Raw genomic sequence first — 18,637 nt, forward strand, 5'->3', positions numbered from 1 at the left:
CACAATCAAAAAGTGATCAATTTTAAGTAGTTTTGTTGATGATAACAAGTCATTTTGAGTATTCGAGATGAAAGCTTACCTGTAATATATTCCTACCAGAACTTAAGATACTGAGTGACAGGTAAACAATGAAAACAAAAAATTTGACCTGGATAATCAGGAAGCAATGTTTGTGAGGAAAGTCATACTGCATTTTATGTACAGATATAATGATGGGCTTCAAGCTAATATTTTCTGAGATATGGAAATGAAATATTTCCATGAAAATATAAATTCATCGTTCAGCTCTAACTGAAGCGAATGCTACTACAAAAGAAATTTCAGTTATAAAAATTTGAAATATTTAATTTATTTACTGTTTATAGAATGAGTTCTAAGGGAGGCAAAAGGCATAAATGGAGTTCATATTGCAGAGAACAGACTACTGCAAAATGGGCTTCATAAGTAGAAGTGCATGACCATCAGTGAAGGTTTCAAATAAAGATCACAGTTTTGTCTGTAGTAAATTAATAAGTAATTATTCCTTGAACTGATTGCTTCGTGTATAAAATGTCAAAATTACCCTATTGAATGTAAAAACGGACAGCAATTCTAATTACAGGACTACGTTTTTTTAAGAAATATAGGAAGGAACAAACATTTTTCATACTGCAAGTAAGCAAATGCAAGTAGCAAATCAACTATTAAAGCAAGGGTCAGAATTACTGCACTTCCATAGAATTACAAGAGTGATAAGGACAAATGAGAACCAAAGCTAAATTAATTACACTCATTACACTGTGCAGTGTAATTACATTAATAATGCTCTACATGGATAGTAGAGTGATTCTAGTATGGTTCAAAAAAGATTTATCTTTGGGTTTAAAAGCAAAAACCATCCTATAAAATGATATAAATTTGTCTGTCAAAATATTTAAGAATTATCATCTAACAGTGAAGCTACATGAAAGCTTCACAGATTATTTGCACCCTGTTCTTTCTTTGGTGGACTTTTAATGATAATGGCTTATATTTGATTCAATTTTTTTAATACCTGTCTGTGAGCAGGGGATAAGGTTTTTGTATTCATAGAGACAGTGAGGAGAGTTCAGCTATTGTATGGTTGATGGAGGAGAAAAGAAATTGGATGTAGACAAGCAGGAAATATTAGCCTTGGGAGTTCAAACCCATACTACAGAGTACTAAGTGCTGCCTACCCTCACTCCTTTTATTTGTACCTCTCCTTTCCTTCGCCATAGCTATCTTTCCCAGCTCAGGTCCAGTACTGGTGACCCCTGATTATGGGATGGTGAGAGCAGTGGGACATATTTCAGGCAGATACTTCCTTTCCCAGCATGGCAGCTACTCATCCTGGTCTTCTGCACCAATCAGTTGTCACAGGTCAGAGTCTCATGCCAAACTTTCTTGCGCTGGGTGACTCTGGCAGGTCCATAAGCAGCATCTCTATTTCTGCTGACCAGGGCAAGCTACTGACCCAGGTGAATTAGAGATCCTATGGTGGTTAAAAAGGATCAGGTGGGACAAAAAGAATGTCTGTGAGGTGCTGGTTTCTTTGGTTGTGTTGAAATAATTAGGATTTCTACATCTCCTATGCCTAGAGTATTTATTTATCTAATGTCCCAGCTTTACCCATTTCCTCCTGCAGATGAAAACCAACATAGCCATTAGTAAAGTATTTTAAATATAATCTGAACATATATTCATTGTGTTACTTTACATCTCAGTTACTCTCACAACACTTTTGCTGGTCTTCACAACAGGTGACCAGTGCATGTGTCCAAGGTGAATCTTGCAGTTAAACTTTTCCACATTTTTTGCTTATTCTCATTTTTGGTGTCTTCCATTTTTAAAACTAATGCCTCATTCCATGGTAAAATTTCAGTTTCTGACACCTACAAGGTGTTCAAACCATCACTTATTTCCTATGTGGGTTCCTATGTGGGTTCCTATGTGCAGCACTGGGTAATTCTAATTTTTTTAGAAAAGCCCCTCCACAATTAGAGTCCTCATCACAGGAAGAGATCCTTATAAAACTCTGATTGGCTGTCTTGCCCTTTGCTGTCAAATCTCCAAGTGATTTAGGCAGCTGACAATGGAGTCATTTTCCTCCTCACCAATCAAGAACAGTTCCTCGTTTCCATGTACACTTTCTTCACACTGTTTCACTCTGGGGCTTTAACCTCTCTGAGATGAGAATAGGGTCTCTGTCCTGCATTTGAATAGCACTCAAAGCACAGACTACGAAAACTTTTACAGTGTTGTGATAAAAAATTAAGATGGTCTCAGCAATGAAGACAAAAAATTGAACTTTGGGTTGTAGTCTCCATTGATGCAGATCCAGGTTAAATTGCTGTTGGCCTTCTAACTGCAATATGTCACACCAACAACAGTATTTGCTGACAGTGGTTTTCTTTAGTAATTCAGAAGTCTGGAGCAATAAAGTTGTTTGAAAAAGGTAAACAGTTTAGCAGGGTGAAAAATTGGGTTGAGGTACTACTGTAGATGCTGGCTCTGTCTCTATCCAATATTTTCCACCAGGATAAAAATTAGACAAATATTTTGAGCATGCAAGGACAACACAGTAATGGGAAAAGCCATAATCAGAAGTATTTCTGAAGACAAAATGAAGAAAATCTGGAAGAGAAAATGGTCATGTGAAAACATGACAAAACTGCAATTTACTTGAGTGTATCATCTCTCAGCTTCCAAGGCATTTGCTTCTTTACTGTGTTTCCAAAAACCATCCTCTATACTTGGTTCCTAAAATGTAGGACCATTAGCAGATCTTAACAACTTACATTTTAGATTAAACAGGAAAGTGATTGTCTTATGCTACTTCATGGTTTTTCTGCCACTAACTTTAGCATCCCCGCATCTAAAAATCATGATGGTGACAAACAAATGTGTAGATGGGTGGTTCGAAAAAGTTGGATGTATTTCCAGCTACTTAGAGCATGCTGAGCATCAAAAAGGGGCCAAACTGAAAGAAGGGATCCATGCCACAAATGTCTCAAAGAATAATTTGTTTTCAGAAAAAAATAATAAATCTAAGCTATTTGACTTCTGGGAAAGAAGAACTATGGGGTTTTATCCCTTTAATCATTTCATGATTTCTTTTTTTCCCTCATAAATATTTTAACTTGTCATACCAATCTCTGTTTTGCATCTTTGTAACATCTGTGGATCTTCTCTAAGATAGAGACTTGATCACTTTTCAACTCAATAGAAGGAAGATTTCTTTATTTTTTCAAAGGTGAAGCTCTTGATTTAGCATATTAGATTTGAGCTCAAAAATTTTATTAAATAACCCCAATTAGGTCTTCTCATTGGAATTGAGATATCACAAAAAGTAATTCTCAGAAGAAAACCCCACAAGTGCTTGAATTCTTTTCAGTTCCTTGAGTAAGGAAAGGAGAAACCTTTTTTAGACTGAGAAATTAGCAAACCAGAGTGGAAAAATCAAAGTGAGACTAAAGAAAAATGCGTTTCTTGGAGACTGATTGTCTGTTCTGAGCCTCATTCTTTGTCCTCCCACTGAAGTGTTTTGGCCAACAATCCTATGAAGTATGTTACCCACAGAGATCCAAAGATATCCTTCTCACCATTCAAAGCACTGGCATTTTCAGTATGAGTATTACTTTCAAGATGGATTAGAAGGAGACTTGAAAACTTTGCTCTTACCAGAAGAATATGATTGCAGAAAGTTAGAAAACCAATCCAGTTAATCACAAAGAGGACAGGACAACCTCCTAGCTGGGACTCTGGATGGAGTACTTCTAAAAGTTGGGGGTTGGACTGCTTAGAGCATCACAGGACACTGCACAGCTTTGGTGCAGTAATACACTGAACATATCGAAAGAAGGAAGAAAACCCCTTTGGATAACAAGGCAACTCTTTGCTATTTGGTGAGGAATCCCAGGGCAAAGTTTTCCTGCTATTCTGTAGTGGGAAAAGTGCTGGGCATAGAAGCTAAGGGGCTCATGAAGCCCACAATGAAGGAAAGGGTAGAGATAATATTTAATCTGAAGGGATCATCTTGAATGGTCAGTTAATTTCAAGAATTGTGATTTGAGCATAGTAATCAATGTGTATTGTCAATTACTCTGGATCTGACTGTAAAACTCCCACTGGATACTAGGTTCTTTGAAAAGCAATCACATCAGGTTGCAATAGAAGAGATGAGATAGCAAATGGATAGCAAATGTAACCAATACAATTAGGTTTTAATTAAAAATATATAGCAGTTGTGCCTGGGAGTTTTCCCAGATATTTAAGAATTATGTATAACCAACAAAATTCATTGATTTTTCCCTTGGATTTGTGGTATTATATTTTACAGCATTTTTTGTCTGTTAGACTTTTTTATTACCCTCTTTGCATACTTGCAAATGTTGTTCACACTAGGTACATGATGCATTTTTGTTCACACCTTATTCAACTGAAGAATAAATGGTTGAAAAAATTTACCTCATGAAAGTGAAGTGCTGTAAAATGTTAAACTCACAAGTTTGAAGTTCTCAGTGGAGGATTATTTCAAGTTCACCAGTAGAATAAATATATATATATTAAATAAGTGACCTCTTAATATACTTAAATAACCCCTCCTGTAAAATAGTTTATTTTTATGTTCTTTATTCCACCAAAACTGCATTGCAGTTTTCCAGTCTTTATATTTACATTATTTGCAACTCTTTCCATAAGTGCCGGTACAAATGTAACTGATGAAAATCCAGAATAGTCATACAAATGTTCCTGAAAGCAAGGTGCATTTCTGAGCAATTTTTTTTCTGATGCACAATAATATATATGTATATATTAACAAAGCTTCATAATATAAAATATCTTCCATGGCAAGTAAAACTTCCCCACTTACAGCTTATTCAGATTTCAGTTACACAGACTTCTGCATTTCAAGTTAGTGCAAATAATGAGAGTAAGAGCCTGAGCAGAACGATGTCAATACAACGGAACAAGAGAAACAGCAAAATTTTACCAACTCCCTGCATACGGTTATAACATTTAATCAGTACATCATTAGTATTCTTCATATACAATGTATTTAAATAATTGGCTTGTCTGAACTATAGGCAACAAATTTACAAAATAAAATAACGTTTCACACAAATATGGAATGTCGGACAAATATATGAAAATAAAATGCATCTAGTAACAAAACATTGTAAATCAAAAAGATAAAAGATGTCTTCTCCATTTTTGAAGATTTCAAGGCACTTTCTTGGCAAATCAGAATTCTCTCCTTGGTAGAAAGTCTGCAAAAGACAAAGACATGCCATTTTATAGCTGGTTTAAAAACAGAGAAGCAGACTGCTTAGCAAAATTCTGTTCATAAACCACAGTTTTCCTTGGATTGCATAAATCATAAGATTAACTTCAAATGCGAGCGGGTCTTGCCCTCCTGTGAGCACTAATGAGTTTTGCCGGGACAAATCCTCAGCGTCAGCGCCAAGAGGTTTAACACACAGAGGTCTGGCTTCTGCACCTTGCAGGGAAGCTCCCCATGCACGCAGCCACGTGCAGTTCTGCATTCTGGGTTTCAGTAGATGCTTTGCTTCCATTTGCAGGGATCTGACTCGGGAACTGATAACAAACCCACCCAAACCTCTGAGGGCTGTAAGGGCGGTGTGTGCCCGGTATCCAGCCCCGGAGCCCCCCCGGCGGCCGCCCGGGGTGCGGCGCCTCTCCATGGTGCTGAAACATCCCGGGGACCAGATCCGCGGGCGGACTATTGGCTTTCCCCAAGCAAAAGTTCATTTCGAGGAGGAAAAGACCATGTCTTCTCTGTATAGCAGGATATTTACAGATGAGGAAGGAAAATATTTGCATAATAGCACTGCAGCTCTTTTTTTTAATGAGGGAAAGGCAGCCTATTTTAGTACAGGCAGGAAAAGGCTTAAAAATAGTTGTCAGTTCTTCAAGTGAGAGAGCCTCCTTCTTCAAGGCAACCAAGAGTCTCCAAGATCTGTCAGACGTTAAAGTGAAGGCAAATTTTCTTACAGGCAACGGGATCTATGGCCATGTCCCCTGTATTCTAGTGTGAGGTTGGTGAGGAAAACAGATCCCTTGTGCCAAAAGATGAAGCAGAAGCAATCAGAGAATTATGTTAGAAATGTTATGTGTTTGAGGGATGAACGTATGTAACTTCTTTGTTGCACTCCCTACTAACAGGGAAGAGAGAGAAACTCCTGCCACTCTTCACCCTTCTCAAGAAAATGTTTCCATTCCAAGAATCAGTGGATATGAGTAAACATGAAGATCTGAGGATGTCTTATTTATGATGGAAACTATCCGCTGTACTTAGCGGAGGAATGGGCTGCGGGAGCACAGAGACAGCTGGGAAACAGTCAGATCATGGTATACATTTTCCTATAATATTTTCTCTGTTTTTAACAAAATAGAGAGAAAGCCAGCCTAGATACAACTTTAAGTGAATGCAGTGCACACGAGCTGCTAGCAATGATTACCATTTAAAACCTTTCTTCCCTATTTTTCATGTCTTTGAATGTATTTTTGGCAGGCAAATTAAAACACCTGGCTTTGCAAATCATAGCAACTTTTGATCCTTTTGTGTTTTAAAGATGGAAATAGGATGAGATAGATGCTTCTGTACTGTGGATATGTAGGCAGATCTTTGACTCATTCTCTTAAAAGAAAAAAAAAAAAAAATTTGGAACACCAGAAATCTCTCTGAAAGCTCTGATACATGAATCCAGAGATGTAAATGGATACAGGTAAAGGAAAAACAGAGACTAAAAGGGTAAAACTGCAGAAAGTAAGAGAGTGGTGAGACGTTTGAACAAGCTGAGATTAAAAAGAGGATACTAAGAAACAAACAGGAATTTAAGTACCCCCCTGCCCCTCCAATTTTTTTTAAGAGGACATTCAGGAAAGGATTCCTTCCTTGAGTCAGGAAAAGGAGATACAGGCAAAGTAAAGAGATGCCTAATCAGTCTCTAGTTTGCTGTCCTTGCTATATTCAAAACCATCTGCAGCACCTGGAAATCAAGAGGCCAAAGAGACTGAAAAATGTTAAGAAGAAAGGAAGAGAAAGAAATTATGTCATTTCTTCTCAGAACTGAAATATTGCCATATTCTTTAAAGCACAGCCACCAAAATGAATCCCACCTCCACTGAGAAATCAAATCAGCTAACACTGACTCATATCCTACTCTTCTTTTCTTATTCTTGATTAGTATGAATTGAAGTCTTGATGCAGGAAGAAGTGACATACACAACTCCCCCAAGCTCCAAGCTTGCAGTATTTGTCAGGAGGAGGTGGTGAAAGGAAACCATCTTTAAAAAATTTAGATAAATAAAATTCACTGAACTTATACATTTTAGTGGTTAATAATAACAACCAGAGTGTGTATTTACAATTAATCTTTGAAATTATAACCATCTTATTATTATTCAAACAACAGAAGAAAACAAGTCACTTGGAGATGTTACTTTTACACTCAGTGACAATGCTGTGTAATTAACATTTGACATGCTAGTCATAAACAAGAATGGACTGGTTTCTTCTTCAGGCTACTTAGTGAAACCTTTAGCTTTCTACATCTTTATGTTCAGTTTCCATCACCATGAAGTGGTTATTAACTTTTCAGAAATTCTCAGAAGACTATATGGGAATGAAAAGGGGTCCCAGAAATGAAATAAGTGATAGGTGATCTACGAAGATTGCATTGGTAGACATGAGACAAAAACATTCGGTTTCTTCCATGGATTAACAACAAAGTTCTCTGAAGAATGGCCTGAAATAAATGTGCTGATGATGTCCTTGGGCATTTTCTTTCACCAAGCAGACTTCTTCTTGAAATTTTGAACAGTAAGAGGCCACCCAGTGTGTAACTACGGACTGCAGTGCCACAAGTGAGTTGTAGGAAATTACACCGGGGCTTGCCAGAGGTATTTGTGCTTCTATGTATTTCCAGGAGGAGCCAGTCAGTTCTGCAAAGCCAAAGCTGCATGTTGATACACTCGGATAATACCACATTTTTTTATGCACACCTGATAACAAGGTATAAGTGTGAAGTAAACCAGTAGACCATTCAACAAATAAGAAAATGAGTGGGGAAAATTATACTTACATAGCAAACATCCTAGGACTGTGTACACAAAGGGCTCATTGCTAATCTTGTTAGCAATCTTGCACACCTTTTGTAATCTATAAAACAGAATTACCCACAGCAATAATGAATCTCAGTTTCCAGACACTGCATAAAATTAAAGTAAAGTTTGTACTTGAATTTCAAACACCCTACACAGTGAAACTGTTATCTGATGGAAAGTAATGAAATTATGTGTGCAAGATGCAATGTTAGATTGTACCTTAGCATAGTGCTCTAGAGGAAAAGTACAAGTGATGCAAGGAATTAAATTTCAACCAGGAAGTTTTCTACTGGGATGTGGAAGAGCAGGAATTTAACTCATTAACTTGGAGGCTATTGTAACTATCACTATAACACAGTCAGAAGTCAGGCTGCTTCAAACATTTTATTGTTCCATTTGTTATTACTATTGATTTAATTCCATATTTTCCACATTTAAGTACATGTCCTAATCATCAGATTAAAGATACTAACCTCCCACTTCCAATCCCCCTGTGTGTACCCGTGGTTTAAATGAGCACCTGGTTCAAGTGGATCCTGGGTCACTACTGCCTTGCTCTCTGGTATTTGCTAACAAGAAATACATAGGTGCTTCTCTTGCTTGGTATGTATTTTAATAAAACTTAATATAAATTGTGCCAAACAGCAAGAAAGTGATTGCTATCTGGGTTTCAGTTCCTCAGAAAATATTTGTACAATTATAACCATGTCAGAAGGAGGGGAAATAACTCATCCTCAGACATGCCATGATGACTAAGGTGTCCCTGACAGAAAATATCAAACCCTTCTAAAGGCACAGGGAAAGATCTTGGCTAGGATCAGTCTGAGACAAATTTGAAGATTTATCTCTCCTTTTTAGAACAGAACATTTCAGGTGAATGGAACTCATTGTCTGCTTTGGGTTTGCTTGGTGCAAGGGGGAACAAAAACTGTGCTGTGGTTTAAATCACCCTTTTAATTTTACAATTTGCTTTGATAGGTGAACTAAAACATAAGTTATTTATATCATTCAAAATCACAGTCTTGTTTTTAACTTTAAGAAAAGCTATTTAATTAGAAGAAAAATGGTATTACTCTTTTTCTGGAGACATAAAGTGAAACACTCAGGCAATACATAAGAGTCCAAATAATATTCACATGCTTTGGATCCATGTTTCAAGGCATACAATACGGTATTTTTGTTGCACAGCATGTAATAGAAATATGCCTTGCCTACTCCTGTGTCTGCTTAGAAAGCTGCATGTATATATTTTGTGGATCAGCCATGGATTCCTACAATCCAGCTTCTAATAAGCATAAAAGCAAACGGAGATGAGGGCTGCTCCATCCCCTTTCAAACACTAAATCCTCTGATGTGCTGAGCAATGGTGAGAGAGCACCTCAGCTGCTCACAAACAGTGCTTCTAAGTGATGCAGCCAGAAGGTCCCATTGTTTTTTCATGTTAAATCCTAAAAAGCTTCCAAAGCACCAAACTTTGCCCACAGTTTGTGCTTACACATCCTTAATGAGATTCACCTTCTCTAAGTAAAACACACTGCTTCTTTTCCACTGACTTTATTTGAATTGTCCATTGCACTAGAGAATGCTGAAGTAACTTTTATTTAAGGAATTTCTATTTTGGTTTGGGGTTTTTCTTTGCTTTTCGTCCATTTTATCCAAGAACACTTCTATTTTTCAGCATCTCTGACAAAACTATATTCAGGCTGTGTTAAAGCAAAGCTTCTGCAGTCTCAGAGGGGAAGTTTGCTTGATGAGAACTGAAAGTATCAAAAACAAAATCATGAATCAAATTATTTTCTGTTGCTTAACAATGGGCATATAATAGAAAATTATACTCACAAGCTGAAATATACTAAACCCCAAAGATATAACTCTACTATTAAGCATTAATAGAAGGTAAAGAATGGTTCAAATTTTATCTTGCACAAGGAAAGCTAAAGAGAGCAAGAAGGAGAATATCTGCCCTCTGCATAAGCATGCCCTACTGATTTTTTCAGTGTAGTTTTGGTTTCATTTATTTCAGCATCACTTTGAAGGAACTCCACGATGTTCAGCTGACAGCAAGTGCACTAACAGAAAATCTTTATATATTAGAAGACCTTGGGTATGTTTTTTAATGTAGTGCTAAAGAGTAACTGTTAAAAAGGGACCAGGACATCAAACACTTAATAGATAAAGTGTGTTGCTTTCAAGCAAGTATCACAGCTAGCATTAAGAAGTACTTTTCTACTCACAGGTTGGTGTTGAGCAATCCCTTGTGTTGTGATACAGTCGATGAAAGTGCTTGCTGCACTCTGAGGAAAATGTGACTGGCCCTGTTTGAAAGTAAGGAGGAGTTAACAACAAGCTCTCAGTGCCACTTCTCTGCAACTTCAATGGATGGCAACAACATATAGCATTAACTTCATTTTTTTCTTGGCTAAAATTGCATTTAGTCTTTTACTACACCTTAAATAACTATGATGCAACACAAGTAGAATAATGCTAGTGAAATAACAGAAAGAAATTCTGTTTCTGTGTCTTTATGCTCATGATATAGAAAATAGAAAAATGACACATTAAAATGATGGGCTGGTTTAGCCTTGAAATTCCAGTAATTCAAAATTAGCAGTAAAATTTCTTATATGGCGAAGAATAGAATGACAGCTACAGTAGAATTTAGTTTGTTCAAGAGTGGTCTGTAGTCTAATGTAGAAGGAATAATGCACCTAGACTGAGGATACTGTTTGTAAACATAAATAAGAGCAACATTCTAAGCAAATATGAGTTTCTCACCCCTGGAAAGATTTCATGCACTAATGCTTTTAATTTGCACATAGATGGTTTATAAAATTCTTAATATACAGTGTAGGTGTTGACAGAAAAAAAAATGACAGCTGAATAACATCTAGGAACCTGATCTCCTGTTAAAATAATCCAAGTAAAAAGGCATACAATGTGCAGAATGCAGGATATGTTTCATGTTTGGCAAGGCAAATCCCTGTATGTCCAGGGCATAGGGTGCAGCTCTCTTCTTTGGATATACCGTGCCATCTGTTTACATTAATATTTGATTACAAAAATATCCCTTCTTATGGCCAGGCAGTGGGAACTAGATGATCTTTAGGATTCCTTACAACCCAAACCATTCTATGGGTCTATTTTTCTACAAAACATGGCTTAACTGCAACAAGTTGCCAAAGACCCCTTCCAAAATTGCTGATGGCCGCAGAAAGTATTACTGGTGACATTCAAGTTGAAAAGGAGAGAAAAATGTAATACTTGCATCTTGTAACCTGCTTAGCAAGACTATCCTTGACAGCTGGGGATGAGTATGATGTGGTTTGGACAGAAAACATTGACATAAACTGACATTAAATGAATAAGGCTAAATTTAAATGCAAATTTAGTACAAGTAGGAACCCTGAATAAGAATAGCTTGCTTCAAGCAATGCTTCAAAATGATTCACATGAAGCAGACCTTGTTGGCCAACTTTCCTTTCAGAGGAAACCAGGAAGCATTTCTGGGAAGAAAAATACTTGTTTCATAACTTGAAAGATGGTTTATGGGCCTGGTAAAATATATCAAGCTAATTCTCTCTGAATAGTGAAGCCAAACCACCATGAGCTCTAGAGAAGATTCCTCTCTATGACAGTGAACATACTTGAAGATTAGATTTATTTTACAGTAGTACATGGATTTCAGTAGATTTTTTCAGCCACAAATAAGCTTTTCAACAAACTGGAAGAGCAGCCTTTGCAAGTCTGAACTGGAATATTTTTGCCATTCTTTTTATCTGAGTGAGTAATTAGGCTTAAGAAAAAGTATGCAATTTGAAATTATCCAGCATATATGGAGACAACACTGGCTTTTGTCACTAAATAATTCCATGTCCCTTCAGGTAATATATGGTTTTCTAGCTCTCTTCCCTGTCATCAAAAATAGGCTGTTAATTTTATTATGCCTTACAAAACACTCTGTGTCAGCTGGCTTTCCAAGCTAAATTGATAGATTACTTTATGAGTCACAAGATTATTTATGATTTTTCCTATAGTCAAGGACTGTTACATATGGTTCTTATTTGGCTTTAAAATGTGTCTATTATTCCTGGCATATGAGAAGTGTGCAATAATTTTCTTAACCCTGAAACTGTAAAGCTAGTGTACTATAAAGATAATATTGATTTCAGCTTCTCTTTTTTTTTTTTTTAGTTTAGGATGTCCTAATTCTGGACTAGTAAGGACTGTAATCAAAGAGTTTAATTAATGAAGGCTGCTAGAAGATTATGATTGAAACAGAATAAAAAAACCAAAGTTCCACTGTATTTTAAGAAAATGCCTATGGATTACAGGATCTAGTAAAACTATGAAAAATAAAATAAAATATAAAACAACAGGCAGAAAACACCACCACTGAATATCTTAAGATACATTTTTAAAAAAGAGTGAAAGAGAGGAAGATAGAGAGAATGAGAAAGATAAAGAGATAGATGATAGATAGATAGATAGATAGATAGATAGATAGATAGATAGATAGATAGATAGATAGATAGACAGAAAAAAAAAAGAAAAAGAAAGAAAAGGAAAGAAAAGGAAAAGAAGGAAAGAAACTAACTGTAGGCAGAAATTCTTAACCAACAAATAAACTTTCAGTATTTTGGAATGATCCTTCTTTCCTCATTCATTCCAACTAATCTTACTCAAGGAATTCCAGCAATTTTGATGGCAATTAAACTAAATTCATGCAGAAAAGGACTGTTAATTTAATGAACAGGTCCAGAGACATGCCTTCAACTAGTTCTTTTCTCTTTTTCTCTTCTATGATTTACCACTCTCACAATAACTTCTGTAAAACTCATGGCTGTTTTTCCCTGGTTTTGAGTAATGAAACTCAATCTGTATTCATTACTTAGCTTCCCCAGATTCTTATGTTCAGCTTTTTATGGTAGCTGAGGAGTTTCCAAAGCTAAAAATGAAAAGGAAATGGATTAAGTACTAACATAAACAAATCTCTCTTGTCTGTCCCTCCCAGGAGAGGAATATTCAGTGTTCCTCTGTCACATGACATAGCATAGTTTGAAGCTCTGTGTTAATTTCTGTCTCATATGGACTGAAAATGATCAGGTCACAATTACTCTTGTTTACTGCAAGGGTGAAGGGCCAGCTGGCTCTGGCACATTTCCTGTAGATTCTGTTGTGTTGCAGTGAGCCATTGGCAGAAAGTACCTTAAAGTTGTGCTTATCCCAAGGGTTGGGACACACTTCCCCCATGCAAAAGAGACAACAAATACCTTCCTTTCTTGTCAAGCACTGCCTGAAATTTCCAGCATTGAGGAAATGCATGATTATTTCCAATTCTCTTTTTCATGCACCAATGTCCAACTATTTCTCTAGCTTTTAGTTTCAATACTTGAAATAACCCTGAAAATCACCACAAGATTTGCAGTATCATACTTTGAGACCTTCACTTTTCTGAGTTAAAGAATGCTGGAACTAGAGAGCAAAGAATCAGTGCAAATGCCTTGTCATTGGCAACTCATATTGCATATATTCAGAGGGTACTATATTCTTCTCAGTAGTTACAATACAATCCCTAAGTTAAATGCATTATACAACTCCACCTCAGTTTTCAAGTACTTGGTTGTAATCATCATAAACTTTCATACTTGAAACAGCAAGTTATTTTTTATATTTCATTTACATTATTTTAATTCTTCCTTTTTCTATCTGTTTCCACTATTAAAATAAGTTTCCACAGGGAGACATCATGAGACAGATGCAAAAAATCTTCCCTGATTTGGTAAAAACTTACTTGGCCACAAAGGTCTGCTTCTTAAAACTACATGCAGTCCAAGGAGAAGTTCTAAAATTAGTGAACGTGAAAATAAATACGGAATGCACAATAGGAGGATAAAAGTTAAACAATAACTTTTAAATAATGTTTTAACTTACTGCATTTTGAAAGTTATTTTAGACCAGATAGTTCAGTTGATTATTCAATGAAACTAGAATTCTTCAAAAATTTCTATTTCTAATATATGCATATTTAACTTCAGAAATGTTGGCCTCAGAAATGTTGAGCTTCAAAAAAATTAGTGGTGTGACATTTCTAGCTACATAGAATATGCATATGTGGGAAAACACAAGCAGCTTCCTTACCTGTAAAATGTTTTATGAACTTGTCTTTTAGACTGGAATCTCTTGGAAAAATTTCTGAGGAGAGAAGAAAAAAAAGCATTTATGTAGCCTAGGAATTACAATAAAAGCTCTGAAAGCATAATATGCCAAGATGTCTGATGTACAGAGACCAAATAGATTCTGAAATTAACTATACTAATAATTTCTGTAGTTGTAGGAATGTGGGCACGTAAACAACATTGGGAAGCATTTCAGGTAATTCCCAGATGAATACTAAGCGGTCATCCTATGACACACAATGATTTTCTGACACTAATTTCTGCACATCTTTGGTCTGAGTGGGGCTGTTAGCATAGAAAGACTGCAAATAATATAAATATAAATTATCACACTTACAGTATGTAAGTACCTGAAGTATCATACTTACAGTATGAAAGTACCTGAAGAAATTATGTAAAATACATAGATAAATACAAACTAAATATTACTTTTTTGATTTTGAAATAACAAGTGCCTGAAGAGAAAATTCTCCTACAAATCACCTAAAATAGACATAGGCTATGAACATTTTCATTGCAATATTAGTTAAAAAATGGTCCTCCTCTCCTGGGAAAAGTGCTGTGAATTTTAAAATATTCCCTTTCCATTTATGGCATTTTTTCCCAGAAAGTACAAGAGAGTAGAAGCCTCTAGTATAACACACAAAAGAATCACAAAGAACAGAAAATGTAAATAACGCAAAAAAGATAAAATTCCTTTTTATTTCTTTTCCTCTTTTTTTCAATGGGATGCTGCCTCCGGCTGACAGCAGAAACATTTGATGTGAGTAAATACCCTCAGAACCCGTACAACTCCCCCTAGTCTCATAAATTTTCCACTGAAAAAATTATATCAATATTTTTGGGTACCTGCAGTTATTACTGGAGACAGTAACAAGCTGCCTGTTATGTCAAATTCAAAGAACCTCCCTGGCAGTACGACAAGGAACATTGCTAACTTGCAGCATTGGGACCTGCAGTTAAATACATTTATTCACTAAAAATATTTCCTTATATCTAAAGTAATTTTAAATCTTTCTACTCTCGTACATTTTTTTTTTCAATTCCCAATCTGAGTTAACATTTAGCTCAGAAGAGAGCTAGTTTCCTTTCATACTATAGGAAGATGTTGGTTATCTGCCAAGATAAATTCTTACCACTGGCTTTAGGCAGTTTCTCAGAGGTCACATGGGTGTATTTTTAGGCTGGGATTTTAGGATAAAATGCCCAAGTCTTACTGGAACTCATCTAAGTAGGAAACCTGCTTCCAAGTAGGAAATCTATTTCACTTAAGATTCCTTAAATATATCAGTTTTAACTGATTTCTTTTCTCATTGCAGAAGAAATGCCACCCCTTCTCCAATAAACTTAGCATTTTACTGATAAGAAATGTCAGGTAGTTTAAAATTGTACAAAATGAAGAATATAAAAAGGCAAAATAGGGAAACAATTGGTGTGAGTTTTGAATGAGACGCCTCAAATGGGCAAGTGCTGATGAATAATCACTCCCTGGTGAAATATAGGCTAGGAACTGGCCGTCCTTGCTCAGACAAAGTGCATTTAGATACAGACACTTGCAAATGGCATAGAATTTCCTGTGGGAACAGTAGCTGCTTTTTGCCCCATAAAATTCTCTATTTGCCCCATAAAATTCTTTAGGAAAAGCCTGTATACAGCCAAAACCCCACCTCTTAATGGCCAGAAGGTGAAACAGGAGGACAGATTGATGCTCTGTCAAGGAGCTATGCACTGCAAATACACAATTGCAGCTGTAGCTGTGTTGGGAAGCCTGAGAAGGAACACTGCAGAGTCTGCTTTCCATGAGCAACCCCCACTGGCCCAGGGTTCACACCAGCCTGCCCCAACAGGGAAATCTAGGTCAGTTGTGTGTTGAAAAGCAGCCGAGTGCGCTGCCGGTGTGGCTGCTGCTCCCCTGCTGCGGCTGCTGTCTCTCCGGGCAGCAATCAGCTTTTCACCATGTGCCCATGGCTCAGCTTCCTCCAAGGGCTCCTTTGCTTAACAGTGCAGTGCATGTGCTGGGTGAAACACAATCAGAGAGCCCCAGCCCGGCACAAAAACAACCTAAGCTCATTTGTATGGGAATCACAGGCAGCACAGGTTCCTGGAACGCTTCTGGCTCTAATGGCAGAGGCAACTCCCCCTGAACCATGAATTGCCCAGCACAAGCACAAGCACAGTCATTTTCTCCCCTCTTCCAGCAGCGTAGGCAAGCCCTTCTGTCTGTACACAACTGCGAGTTTGAGGTCTCAAAGGACTTAGCATTTCAATCAAACTAATGAACATCTCCTTCGAATACAATATGTGTCACTGACTCCTGATGACGCTGCAGCCAGAAGCAGGACATCAAGTCCATACATACTTCTGACAAGCTCTTCTATAGAGCAGCAAAAACTCATCATGAAAAAAGCCCCTGAACTAGTTTTTTCTAAATAGTTCTTAGCTGCTCCAGTCATATTTTATGTTTTATCTATCACTTATTAAGGTGTCCATTTTCACAACAAAGGCTCATATCCTCACAATGCAAGCTGAATTCCTTTGACATACTAATTTCACAAAAGAAAAGCAGAAGAATTAATATAATAAAATAGATTGACAATTGCTAAAATCAAAACACTTCAAAGGCACACTGTGAAAAACTAAAAAAGAAACAGGAAAATGAAAAAACAAAAGGTTTTAAGTGCAAAACCCACATAAATGGGAAATATTGAGCGGAAAGAGCTTATTCAATCCACTCTTGCCTCAAGATTATATTAAACAAACTATTAAATTACAGCCAGTATATATCCTATGGGATATAGTAACATTGGTTTTATTAATCTGGGAGAATATTTAGGCTGTGGCATTCTTGTGCCCAGGCTTACAAAGTCTACACTGCTCACCACAGAGTATATCTGGGTTAAAAGGCACTTGAGCTATTGACTCTGTGTTGGTTCTGAGCATAATCTCAGTTTATAATCATAAATAACATTAGTTCTAGGATTTATTTCTTATCTACATTAGGACTTTGATGCGTATCCTTCGATATTTACTCATCCAGGGCAAAATATTGCCTGTCCTTCCAAAGACAGCACTGGCCATGGGCAATTATTAAATGGGGCTAAGATGGATTTCCTATTGGCTCTTCTGTCCAAAACAGCAGAAATATTTCTGGTAAACTCTAGGGACAAGACAAATTTTGAGGGTTTTCTGGCTCTGCTTCACAGACAGAATGGTTAAGTTTATAATGCAAAGTTGGGTCTAAACCAATTCATACTGTTAGTTCTATCAAGCTATGACATTTCAGAGATCTCACAGCTTTTGGTAAGAGGTGACTAGATCTGCCTGAGTTTTATCCCAGCTGGGATAAATGTGATGATGAGGAGAGCTAGCCAGCTCCAAGCTAGAAATCAGTACGCAACACCTGATCCAGCTCCCCTCTCTCAAATTTTGTTATAAACTTTCCAAAGTTGATTAACCACTGTTTTAAAGCTAATTCCCGAGAAGATTATTCTTTCAGTTGTTATTCAGCACTTAGCAGCTGACAGGAATTTTTAATTTTTCACTAATTTGGGTTAAATTACAAAAAGCTCTGAGATTAAATAAACTACAGCCTGATCTCAGTGCTTTAAGTTCTCAGCTTGCAACTTAAGACATAGTTGCTCCACCTTCAATGGGTCTTTTCACCTTTCTGTGCCTTCAGTTTCTCTGTGTTTTGTCTGTTCAGACTGCAAAGTTGTGACAGCACATGCTGATTTTTACCCTGTGTTTGCACTGTCTCCTGAATCATGTCACCACAATTGTGCCAGGAACATTCATGTCCTAATGGAGTATAAATAAAAAGAACTGTGATCACAGCCCTGAAATAAGCCAACTCCACACAACAGTTTGTTGACTTGGAACACAAAACCTCCACATCCTTCAGGCACAAAATTCAAGATCTCCATTTGTTTATGCTCCCAACAGACAACTTTTGTATATTTTTAGTTTATTCAGAGAATTAGTGTAAATCGGACAGCAAAAGTGCTCCACTGGTCAAGGCTGGGCCAATCAGAAATGGTGGTGACACCTTTGTGATAACATATTTAAGAAGAAAATAAAAATAAGTTATTGTACAGCCAGAGAAGAGCAGATTGAGAACATGGAGAGGAACAACTCTGCAGACACCAAGGTCAGTGGAGAAGGAGGAGGAAGGGGAGAAAATGCTTCATGGTGCTTGAGCTGAGATTCCTCTGCAGCTGGTGGTGCAGACCCTGGTGATGCAGCCATGCCCCTGCAGCCCATGGAAGTCCAGGGGGATGCAGAGATCCACCTGCAGCCCCTGGAGGAACCCCACACCAGAGTAGGTGGATGCC

At 37.0% G+C, this 18,637-nt stretch overlaps 1 protein-coding gene across 1 annotated transcript in view; it reads right to left on the reverse strand.

The window, feature by feature from the left end:
• Positions 1 to 4,635: 4,635 nt before the first annotated feature.
• ALKAL1 (ALK and LTK ligand 1) overlaps positions 4,636 to 18,637 on the reverse strand; it is a 34,962-nt gene continuing 20,960 nt past the window's right edge. Inside the window, exons 2-5 of the mRNA XM_058035482.1 lie at positions 14,269 to 14,322; positions 10,365 to 10,445; positions 8,109 to 8,185; positions 4,636 to 5,270 (exon numbers count right to left, since the gene is read on the reverse strand). Of these exons, the coding sequence (XP_057891465.1) occupies positions 8,121 to 8,185; positions 10,365 to 10,445; positions 14,269 to 14,322 (200 nt within the window). The 3' untranslated portion in view covers positions 4,636 to 5,270; positions 8,109 to 8,120. The remainder of the gene's footprint in view (positions 5,271 to 8,108; positions 8,186 to 10,364; positions 10,446 to 14,268; positions 14,323 to 18,637) is intronic.

This window comes from Melospiza georgiana, chromosome 1, assembly GCF_028018845.1.
Source record: "Melospiza georgiana isolate bMelGeo1 chromosome 1, bMelGeo1.pri, whole genome shotgun sequence".
Classification (NCBI taxonomy): domain Eukaryota; kingdom Metazoa; phylum Chordata; class Aves; order Passeriformes; family Passerellidae; genus Melospiza; species Melospiza georgiana.